Source organism: Nicrophorus vespilloides, unplaced genomic scaffold, assembly GCF_001412225.1.
Source record: "Nicrophorus vespilloides isolate i.1.1-1 unplaced genomic scaffold, Nicve_v1.0, whole genome shotgun sequence".
NCBI lineage: Eukaryota > Metazoa > Arthropoda > Insecta > Coleoptera > Silphidae > Nicrophorus > Nicrophorus vespilloides.
Window position 1 is genome coordinate 1 of NW_017097872.1, and position 12,277 is coordinate 12,277.

At 32.6% G+C, this 12,277-nt stretch overlaps 1 protein-coding gene across 1 annotated transcript; it reads right to left on the reverse strand.

The window, feature by feature from the left end:
* Positions 1 to 6,399: 6,399 nt before the first annotated feature.
* Positions 6,400 to 10,771, reverse strand: LOC108561295 (neuroligin-3-like; the record flags this gene model as incomplete). Its single annotated transcript, XM_017919165.1, has 3 exons — positions 6,400 to 6,555; positions 9,567 to 10,522; positions 10,625 to 10,771. Coding segments are annotated over 3 exons (1,259 nt in total), but the record flags the coding sequence as incomplete, so codon positions are not given.
* Positions 10,772 to 12,277: the final 1,506 nt, after the last annotated feature.

Below are 12,277 nucleotides of genomic sequence, written 5' to 3' on the forward strand. Positions count from 1 at the left end.
TTACGCAATAATATTTTGGGGTAATGGTTAAAAAAGTTCCCCGACCGCTGCAATAATATTTTGGGGTAATGGTTAAAAAAGTTCCCCGACCACTGAGATAATTGTAAAGGCTATAGTTAAATATAAAGAAAAAACATCAATTATTTGCTTTGAATCGACTCTTCCCTTTTTCCACTCATCCCATTCAAAAAATTACATAAAAATTAAGACCACAATTCATTATATAACTAATCATTTCTTTCAGATAATTGTAAAGGCTATAATTAAATATAAAGAAAAAAGCATCAATTTTTTGATTTGAATCGATTACTCATTATTTAATTTTAACTACTCGCTCATAACAGACGCTGTTTAAATGAATGTTCGGTTAACGTACAATTTGGAGTAATATTTTACTTGTCCCAAGCTTATATAAAATCAATATATAAAATGTATGCTGTATGATAGTTATATAACAAATATCTATTTCGTATTGTTCCTTTTGTGATAAACTCATTTCAGGAGAATTTATTCAAAAAGCACTTACTGAAATTAATGTATAATAGACTATGCATTTATAATATGTAATATAAAATAAATAACTTCAATTGTTTGCATATACTATTTGATATTCAGTTAATAACTTCTTTCTTTGTATCCAACTGAAAGCGCCGTGACAAAGATACCTCTTACCGGAGCTCAATGGAGTTTTCGTTTGCTCTCCATCTTCTATGTATACTTTGGTATAGAATGAAGTGCATGCCGTACGTGCACCGAGTTGACAATCGCGAGTTATGCAATGGTGCAATAAAAAGATTTTTCTTATGTTTTACGACGGCGAATCCATGCAACTTTTGCCGGAGCGAAACATGAGATGAACATTTTGATCATGCAACGGAATCTATTCAAACCCCTGTAGAATTATTAATTTGCTACACGCTGCAAAGAATATTCAAACTGAATTTATTGAATTTGTACTGCATATTTATATATTCTCAAATTAAGGATACAAAAGGTAAATTATATAACAACAATAAAGGTTTATTATTTTTTATAATAAATATGGCTTTAATGTTTTACAAAATTGTTGTTACAAAATTGTTGTTATAAAGCTTGTTGATGTATTGTAAAATATTAATTATATACTGTGACATTTTGTTCCATGGTTATGGATTAGAAAATGTTGTTGAGATATTGAATGCTTACATCTTTATTAATAAGGAACTCGAACATCAAATATGTTTACCGCAGAGAACGACATGGATTCCTGTTTAAAGTGAAATTATTAAAATTGCGTTTACTGGCGTCCTTCTCGAGCTCGAAAACTGGTTAGGATTTCCGGGTCACCGGTAATGTCTTATCAACGACACAAAAGGACAAATAATCAAAGTGGAGAATGAGGAGGGAAAAATCTGGACGCTCTCTTCCCTAATTCCGTTCCATCTTCACAGAAGTATGTGCGAGAGCAAAGTGAGTATAGTGGGGAAAATCCGAGGGAGTAACGACCGAAATAAATAGGATATGTGATTATTACGCTTTACTTTTATATAACCTCGGGAGACGGCAAGCTGGAAAACGTTCGCAGAATGCACACACATATCCTCCACGATCCGTACACACTTACACTTATACACACACACTCACATTGTACCACTCCCAGATACACACTCGCACGTCTCCCCTTTTGTTGGAAATGTAACGGGAAAACGTTCGTCCGTAAAAAAAAGGGTCAGGATTTGAAAAGCGGATTTTGCACAGCGCCCCATTGTGGAAATGTGTATTTTTAGTGGGCTTAATGGTTGCCGGGTGCGAAAGTGCGCCAAGATGAAATCATAAATGCATCGGCCAGACTAAATATGAAAAAAAAAAAAAATATGTATAGACGGCGGAGGATGAGAAGAATGACAAAAAAAATATTGGAAGGAGGAAACGTCGGCGGCGGCGATCGACGCGTCCGTAAATTATCGAGGGGCTTAATGGTTGTAGGAAAGAACAGAAAGAAGTGCTCCTTGCAAGAAGGAAGAAAAAAGGATACAAGAGTAAGGAAGATGGATTCAGGACGACGCGACGTGAATACTCGCGCCGATAAGATCATTAATGACAGACACCATTAACTAGCGGAGTTTATTATTGTAAAGCTCCGAGGTATTCGAAAAGTAATTTTCCATTGAACTACAGTTTTCGATGCTGCTGCCACCGCCGAATTTACATTTAACGCTCGACTGGATCGCGATTATTATACAGCGTCCGACGTATCGCTGCAATAACTGTAATCTGTGCATTATTTCTTCTGATTCTCTTGGAATTATACGATATTGGAGACCGCCACCGCCACCGCCGTCCAATTCGGGATAGATAATAGATGTATATACTTTATCCTCCGGAGAAAATTTATTGGATTCATGTGTATGTTACTCTGCTCAGGGGTCAATATATCTAAATCACGGCACGCTATTCCTTCCCATGTATGAAGAGGGTTTTCGATAGACCATCGATTCATTACCGTCCTGACATGTACACCTTATTTATTTCGCAAAAAGAAAATGCTGCTGCTGCTTTAGATGAGAGCTCATTTTCATTTGCAACCACTTTACAAAATTGTTAGCAATCAAAAAAAGAAAAATAATCTTATCACAATTCTTATATATTTTATAAAATATCTTCAAATTCACATGTTACTAAACTGTTTGTTGTAAGTTTTTGGAAGCATATCTACTTTTGTTGATTTCTCAATTTTAGATAAATTAACATAGTCGTAGTGTTATATACAAACAAAGAAGTAAAAATCTTCCTAATATTTTTTTTCGAGGAAAGTTCAATATTTGTACAAAATTTAAAAAAAAAACATAAAATATAAACGAAATCACAATCTCTATTAAAAAAATAAATAATTAATAATTTAATCATAATTATCAACAATTTATAAACTTAACAAAACACAAAATAGAACGTGTGAGAAAAATATGTTTGTCTCATTCTTTTATTTTTCATATTTTAGTAATCTTTACTTAAATAATAAAGTTTAAGTTTGTTATATGGTTTTTGTTTTTACAATTTTTAATTAATTATTTAAAATTGAAGAGGAACAACGTTAATCCGATCGCAAATTATCAACGAAGCTTTCCCTAAATCGGATAGACCTTTTCACCCAATTAGTTCGGATAATCTTGGTTACCCTATTTTTTGTTGCTAAACCTTAAACAAAAAGTGACAAGCTGCGTTAAAATAACTTAATATTAGATAATAAAATTAAACGATTTTCGGTAGCAAAGTTTCGAAAAATTTGAATACATAATTACTGAAATTCGAAAAGTTCCGCAAAGTTTTGTTGTTGAATACACACACAAACAAAAGTGGTACGTACATACGTATATAGTCTTCCCGTTGTAGAACTTGCATTATTATGCCGACTAAATCTTACTGTTGCGTAAACGTCACGAACGTAAACTTGAACATAAATCCTTAAGTTCTATCCCCTTTCTGCTTATTTCCTAGGCCCGGCTTGCATATATTATAAATGCGGAGCGACATTATGAAATTTCCGGTAAATTAGGAATTGTCAATTTAAGGACCCCATCCACCCTTTAGAAAGGAATCCGCCCACGCCAGACTTCTTAGCGCGCGCGGCAAGCCTCTTACTTAACGCGTTGCACCGCTTCCAGAATGTTGAACAATCCGTCTTTGCTTAAAACGCGTGAGGCGAGTAGTAATCGCCTTGATTGATGTAAATTATTAAAGTAAACTCGGTCGAAGGAACAAAAACAATTTAAGCACTGCATTCAATTAAGTCACACTCGTTTATAATTTGTTATTAAATTTCCACATGGATTCCATTTGGAACGCAGTAATTGCAAAACGCCTTTGTTGGATAACCGACCGAAGCAATGAAACATACATACATACATCTTACTTGCAATTGCGATGCAGACATTTTCCTATTACAGTATGCAACGTATTATTATGTAAGCAAACCTTTGAATTATCTCATAAAATATTAATTATATTGCGGAGATGTATGATCAATACCCCATATTAATTATTAGTTTTTGTATACTTCTTTTGTGCAATTATGTGCCTTAAAAATTTAAGGTACGGTCTCAAAAATACTAAAATAATATTTTTACAGTTTTATAGAAAAAAAAGTTGTACAGGTATGCATTTACAAAGATTGTTTAATTCATTAATTAATTAAACAAACAATAATTAAACATAATTAATATTCTAAACGTACAGAAAAGAAGCATTCAAAAAGTTTTAGTATATAATTTAATTATAGCGGAAATACTGCCCTTTCTGCAATAAATTTTATTTATTATTATTTTAATTAATTAATTATTATTACATACTTAAAAGAAGAACGGAAAGGCGCATTTTTTTCATTATTAAAAGTTTGGTTGCATAAATTATGTAATCATCTTTATAAAATAATTAATATAATAATTCTGGGAAATAAATAATAAAATCGTTTAGAATTGTGGAAGAAATGGACTAATCTCTATAAAGTATGGATATTTATTGTGCAATGATGCAATAACAATTATTTTATACGTGAACGCAATATAACGCCAGGTTTACAACTTGCATGCACGAGTATCAAATATACACTAGACATTTTTCTACAAAGGAAATTGGATAAACTGTTTGAAATAAAAATACAGATGGTTTAATTCACATGAATTAAGTATAATACGTTAACGTGTACATGAAATTTCCGTGTATTCAAAATCAATACATTTCCAATAATTTAATTTGAATACTAATCAAGTATACGTTCAGATATATTGAAATATTTATTAAAATCCTTTCAAATTATGTATTTAAAATATATATTATATAAAATATGCAAGAAAACCAAAAGTTTTAATATTTAAATATAACCCTTGACGAGTTAGGAAAGAATTTTATATTTGTGAATATTATAAAATTCATTAGGAAAAAATATATACAATTATAACATAGTTTGTGACTAATTGTCGATTTTAAAAACACATAAAAAGAAATTTGATTCTATAATGATATGTTTTCTTTGTTTTTAGAATATAATAGATAATAGTGTATTGATAATATTACAATTCCGCTTAGTTTGACAAAATGTTGGGTTCATGAAAAATAGTAAAATTAGAATTCAAGAATACAGATTTTGACATTACTAACTGATGGAAACATGGAAGAAATACATTATTATTTGAACTGTTATTACATATTAGATTTCAAGAATAAAATAGGAAGGATAAAATGTATTAATAACTTTTTATTGAAGTTCGAGAGTTTTTTTTTTAATAATTTCAAAATGAGGATGGATAAATTACAAGAATAATAAGTTAATGAAACACTTCACAAATTTTATAATAATATACTCTAATTAGTAATATAACAAAAGTGCTATATGATATATGAAAACTAGAGGTCTTTTTGTAATTCTTGATACTTTACGAAACGTGTAATGTGTAATATAATTAATATATTAATTACGCAATTCGCAAACTGCGGTTTATCGTAGAATACCATAAATTTCAATCGATATCCAACAATTTGAGCATTTTCGCATAAATTCCAACTGCCGGCAGGTATTAAATATTATTTGAAAATTTCGCCGGATCGACCGGTGCACATATGTGTATTTCTAATATGGGGGGATTAGCATAAAGTGAAATTTATTCAGATTTTCGTGAATGCTAAATTCGCGAAGCGCATGGTTCTGAGTGTGTGTATGTATGTATGTATACACGAACAAAGCCTAGGTAAATTGGAAGTTCTGCGGAGTTAAACGTCTACCTCACGGATCTACAATAGAATTCACTACCCGCTTTACTCGCGATCCGTCTTTGTCACACATCACAAAAAAAACATTATAATAAAGAAGCCAATAGAGGTATATGCAATAGAAAATAATTGGATTGCGGATGACAAAGAAGGAATTCTGTAAGAAGTAGTGTTGCTGCACGTCACTTAGAATTTCATTACAGGTTGTTTTCTTTCTGGAAGAAACGGACGTCACGGTCCGAATAGTAATTAACTTTCGTCGATTAGCAATTAATTGCCGGCGACTTCTGCGAACTGGAATTCGGCATTAATTAAACTTTGTTTCCAATTACCGAACAACAAACAAATTGCCAGTTTTATGAAAGCAATTAATCGAGGATACCGTTCGAACGGTCGAAATAATAATTTACGACATGGATTCGACGATGTCCTGTAATATTGGTAGTAGTTCCAGTTATCACCCCGCTTTTTCAAAGTATTATTTATAAAAAGGAACAAATTAATTTAATTCTACCAACGAATCTTTACAGATTTAGAGAAAATCAATGTAGCTCAAATGAATGAATAATGTATCTAATTAGTGAAGTCTCTCAATTAAAACGTTTACACTAAATAGTCAATTGTGAAGAATTAAAGAAACGGCTCTCGTTTAAAGACTCACCCCGTCCTGGCGAAATTTGCAATGTAGATCATAACGGCTTCTGCTAGCGCTAATTCTGATCTTGTGTAATTTCTGGGGAAGTGGTTGAATCCATCGACTAATGGGGCACCGAAAATGTATGGAAGTTCCTCCCCGTGTACAGTTCCCATGCGCTGAAAACAGAAATATAGTACAGTATAAATCTACATGAATGTATGATCTCAATTATAACGATTTGAATTATAAAGGCATATGTGATGCGACATTTGCACCTACTGCAATGTTATAGGATGGAAATGTAGGGAAAATGGTGAGGGTTAAACAGGCCGGTAGTTATTAACGGCATACTGTAATAACATGTTTCAACTAGGATTAGTGATTTAGCGACGTTATAAGAGGAATTTGACGAGCATTTGCCTGGCACGTCGACAAGAGGAGAATGATAGTTACAATTAGAGTTATTAGTTATCTAGGACACGTGTCTGGAAACGCACACGCCGTTTTGCGGTCACCGCACGTCTTCACAACATGTGCCCCAGAGTCACCCCACAGAAACTATTTCTCATAAACTCCTGGATTATCAATGACCTTTTCACACACTATATTAAATAACAAACAATTAATCCAGTAAACAGTTACATCGTTAACTTGTCTTACTGATTCACAATCTAATAATATTACTTAATCGACAAGATCAATTTTAATTTCGATCTAATTTCTTACATAGCAAAGTTTCACGATAATCTTATATCTATTTCTCATAAAACCCTAGATTATCTATTATATTTTCATGCACTATATTAAATTACACAGTTAATCCAATAAACGTAAATTTGTCTTCATGATTCTCAATATAATAATGTTAATCAATCGACAAATAAATCTCATTTAGCAAAAAAGTTTCGTGTTCCTTATAAACTTTTCTTCGAGATTCCAAATAAAATAATGTCTCTCAATCCACATGACTTATGCTCATTTAGGTCTAAAAGTTTCGTTATAATTTCCTAATCATTTCTCTTATAGTATTGGATTATCACCTATCTCTCCACACACTATATTAAATAACTAATCCAATCCAACAGTTACATCATAATCCTGTCTTCCTGATTCACAATCTAATAATATTGCACAAACCGACAAGTAAATCTCATCTCAATCTAAATTATCATGTAAAGAAGTTTCGTGATAATTTCTCATGAAATTCTAACATATATTTCATAATTTACAATTAAATTTTTATTTTGTCGATTGATTCACAAATTAAATTGTAATACAATTAGTATTCTTTAACTATTTCTTATGCAAATATTATTGATAGTCTCCAATGATCTTTTACATACAAAAGTTTCCTAATAAAATTGGTTCAGGTTATTAATTAATTATTATTAAACATATTTAATATAAGTATAAAAACTGTGAGATAATATTGTCGGATGAAATAAGATTTGAAATAGTAAAAGAAAAGTCTGTCTAGACAAGACAACTGATAGTGTGCAAAAACATTTGGAAGAACTACAAATATTTGAGCTTTTGCCAAATGAAAAGGATCTTTATGTTGACGTCTTTCTTTATACATATTTCGTCGCCTTCTTTCTATTTGAAAAATTTTAATATCAAATACTAGAATTTAGGACAATCTAGTGTTTAGGATGCATCTTGAATTTATCCAGAAACCAGTTTAAAAGAAGACATTAATTGTATAATATAGAAAAGATGTGAGAAATTTCTAATGAGAATCACAATGAGTTGAGTTTCAGTGCAGGAAAATACAATTATCAAGTTATTTAAAGTCAATTTATATAATATTTTTAACGTCCATTAGTTACATCCAATAATGAAAAACATATTAATTGCATGTATGATAAATGAAATTGAAGCTAGTTAGTTTTTAATTGAATAAATAATTTTGTAAATGGATATTATCGATTGTATACAAATTGCGTACATTTGACGCATTTTAATTGATATATTAATGAAAATTGTTGCAGAACGTTGTTATTTATTATTAATAAATTTAATTTGTGTAATTATTGCAGCAACGTCAATGATTAAATGCCTTCATTTTATTTAAATATTCCATCAATTTAATTGTTGGATATGGATATAAATGATGGAAATTAAGTTTTTTTATGTAAATCAAAACTAATGCTCTAAGAAATCTGTAATAACAAATACGGAAGATCTGAATCCTCGTTTTGATTTCCATAAAGTTATTTGCATCAAGATTTCCTTTTCCAAAGCTCTCTGATTTATATTCATACAATATGTTACATCTATATAGGATACAGATCCAATATTTTATTTCCTTCATGCCCAACTTAAAAGTAAATGTCCTATATAATAGCAATTCTGTATATATTTTTTTTTATTTTAAGCTACATTTCTAAACATATAATAATACTCCTTATTACCACAAGAATTAACTTTTACCCCATTTGGGGTAAAAAAAATAGAATGTATTATTAGATATATTATTTTGTGGTTTATTTGTAAGTTGTTAATGTCTATATTATATAAATTAAATAAAATTGTTGAATAAATTCTAGGTAGAAAATAGGACGATATAAATTACATCTGTTCATAAAATTCACGTGCATATATTAATATATTAATTTGAACATAAATATTTTTTTTTAATTATGAGTTACAATGGGCAAAACGGGTTAGAGATCCCGTGTTACGCAACCTGGCTCGTGTGTGCGCGAGCCATTATCCCGGGTTTTAATTAAAAGGGCCATGAATTTAATTAAATTAATTAAAATAATATGTACAGCGGTTTATAACACGTACAGCAGGTTTCCTTTTGATATCAACACACAATTAATGCGAACTATCAGCGAATTTAAATGTCCAAGTTAGATTTTAAATGAGGATAATTCTTAGATAGACTAGACAATCTTAATCACGAATGTTTGATGTGAATATAATGGATGTTGAGGTAAATAAAATCTACTGGTTTCCTAGGATGGATCACTTATTTTGAATCAATTTTAAAGTATGTTATTAAAACTATTGCTAACACATTGTAGCTAAAACAAAAGTAAATTGAAATGTAAATATAATGGTCTAATCCAGGCTTGAAGGAAATAAGTAAAATTAAGTAATAAATTTATAAACTTGTTAGACAGAATTTAGCAAATAAAAAAATTGGAAAGTGTTTGAATAGAAAATGAGATAGTTTTACCTGTGGATAGTCGCCGTCTTTTGTTTGATAATCGAAGACGTAGAAGAACGTTTTTGGTCCTGAGGGTTCTTGTCCTGGTTGCGGTGGTTTAGCACTCAACAAGTCACCAGTTTGGACCAAAGGTGCAACGAATTGGGCATCGCTGAGAGCAGCGACAGCCGCATCTCTCGTATTGATCGGATGCTGGACAGTTCGTTCCCAATCAGTGTACTCGTTGACCACGGTAAAGAATATTTCACTCAGGTGATAGGTGTATGCGTTCCGAACGTAGGTCCTTACGATTTTATCCCTTCGCTCTCCCTCGAATCCCGCTTGGATGTCTGCGGCGGAGAACCTCCAAAGTGCTTCACTAGTAACAACCCCGAACAAAATATCGTACGGGTTGGTGCCTCGCGGCGTTAAACTTGCCTCACTACGTTTCATATTAGCATTTACGGGACCTACGAAGTTTTGCAAATCGGAAGGCTTAAAATAAGTTAGCAACTCTTTGGCAAAGTCTGTTTTGATCACGACACCATCCACACTCGGTCCGAAAGCACTAAGATATGCCGGAGCAGTCACGTCTGCCTGCAACAGATTCTCCAACGCCGTATCACGTAAACAATCCACTATGGCTTCGTGGTCTTTCGCAACATCATCCGGAATCGAGCAGTTCACTTCTTTCGCCAACTTTACTGCATAGTTGACGGGGTCTTCGACCAAAGCCCAAGAGGATAACGCGGAGCCAGACAGTAGCATTGTTCGGTGGAAAAGTCCTGGCATGACGGTCGGTGATATCATTAGGAAATTGATGCACGCCGCACCACTCCCATGTCCGGCCAGGGTGACGTTCCCTGCATCTCCACCGAAGAGAGCAATGTTTTGCTGAATCCAGTGCAGCGCTGCGATTTGATCCATTAAACCGTAATTCGCAACACGTGCCTTCAAGTGCGGAGCGGGGTTCGCGTTGAGGAATCCTGAAAACAGAAAACTAGTTGAAGAACACATGTTGTTCGGGATATGGGATTCGGGTGCGATGTAGACCTAATACAAGGCATCAAAAGACGGTAATTACATACCTAGTATTCCCAAGCGGTAATTAAGGGTAACAACCACGAGATCCGCGTAAGATGCTAAAACACTTCCATCGTAAGGATTTCCCGAGTTCCACTCGAAAGACTCTCCGTGTATATATACTATAACTGGATGCCTCGCTTCTGCACTCACTGCAACAATAATACACATACACACAATTAGAACGCATACATCCAGAGCAGTCTCGCATCTTTCATTTAAAATAAAATTTAATCACTTGGAAATACGAAACACACCCTACATTTGTTCTACTACTTTTCATATTTTAATTAACTATGCTTAAAGCAAGCTGCAAATTAAAATAACAGTCGTAATGCATAACGTAGCATTAGAGTGAATAGGGTATGATGCCATTTCCCTGTAAAATATACATACGGATCGCGTATTCATGCAGTTTTATGCTTTCATCATGTATTACAAAAGAAAAAGGATGAACAAAAATTCTGAACATGAAATGGGAATTCCGTTAAAAGGCCAGACACCCCTATACATCTATAGATACGTGGCCATTATGAAACTATTCAGGTTTGTAAAATCGATATTTCCGTATTGTCTGCAAAGTTTATAGCAAATATGTAAATACTTTAGTCCTTTTCTTCCTCCTTGCAGATTGATGCTATAAAATCGAATTTACTATATCATTAACCATTGAGCATTTATATTTATGGTAGTAGAAATTCGTAATGAGTTGTAAAAGCTAATCGAAGTTTGAAGGTTGTGAGGGAGTAGGGTGATCCAGCCTCGAGGTGCAAGTTGCAAAAGCAATTTGCTTATTGAGTTTTCTAAATAAACGTTCGGGGTTTTGCAGTAGGCGTGTTGGTTTGGTGCAATTAACTCGGTAGAATCGAGTGTCCCACGGGAGACAGAAAACTAAGACGCGAATTTTCAAGCGGGAGGATGGGAGGAGGACGCGACTCGCCCTAAACCAGAAATAGAGTACTACATCTGTAAGGGTTGCGGAGGTAATCTGCGCGATTGCCCGGAGAAGTTTTAATTTAGTGCCCGGGAACTTCTGGCGATTAATTTATTTGTCCAACAAAACAAAACCCAATTTATAGTAAGTTTCCTGGTTCCACCTACACTAATCCCAGGACATTTTTACCACGTCCATTTTCCTTCAGTTTTCACTCCTAAATTAATACCAGACAATTAATCTCTGAAATATCCAGATCTTCATTAATTCATTATATTATGTATACAATATATTTATAATAAGTACACAATCGTTGTTAAATTAAAAAATATATCTGTGCATATAAGGTCATGGTGATCATATGACAAATTCGGTTATGAAAATTAAAGCACTGTAGGTAATTTACTAACATATCGCAATATACAAAAGGGAAGACACATAAGATTAATGATGTAAAAGGCGCAATTAATTCTCCACTAAGATTGTAATGGATCTTCTGTTATACCTTCGTCTTAAAACATGCGGAGGCTATTGTATTCCATCTAATGTATCTGTTTTAATATAATTTATTTCACACTGTCATCACAATTTTATATCACTATTAATTGTATTTAACTTACACCTTGATTTTACAGGTTAATACGGTATATATAAAGCTAATCTCTCAAAGCTTTAAGATACATAAATTTAACTTTATTATATATTAATTTATTATATCAATATA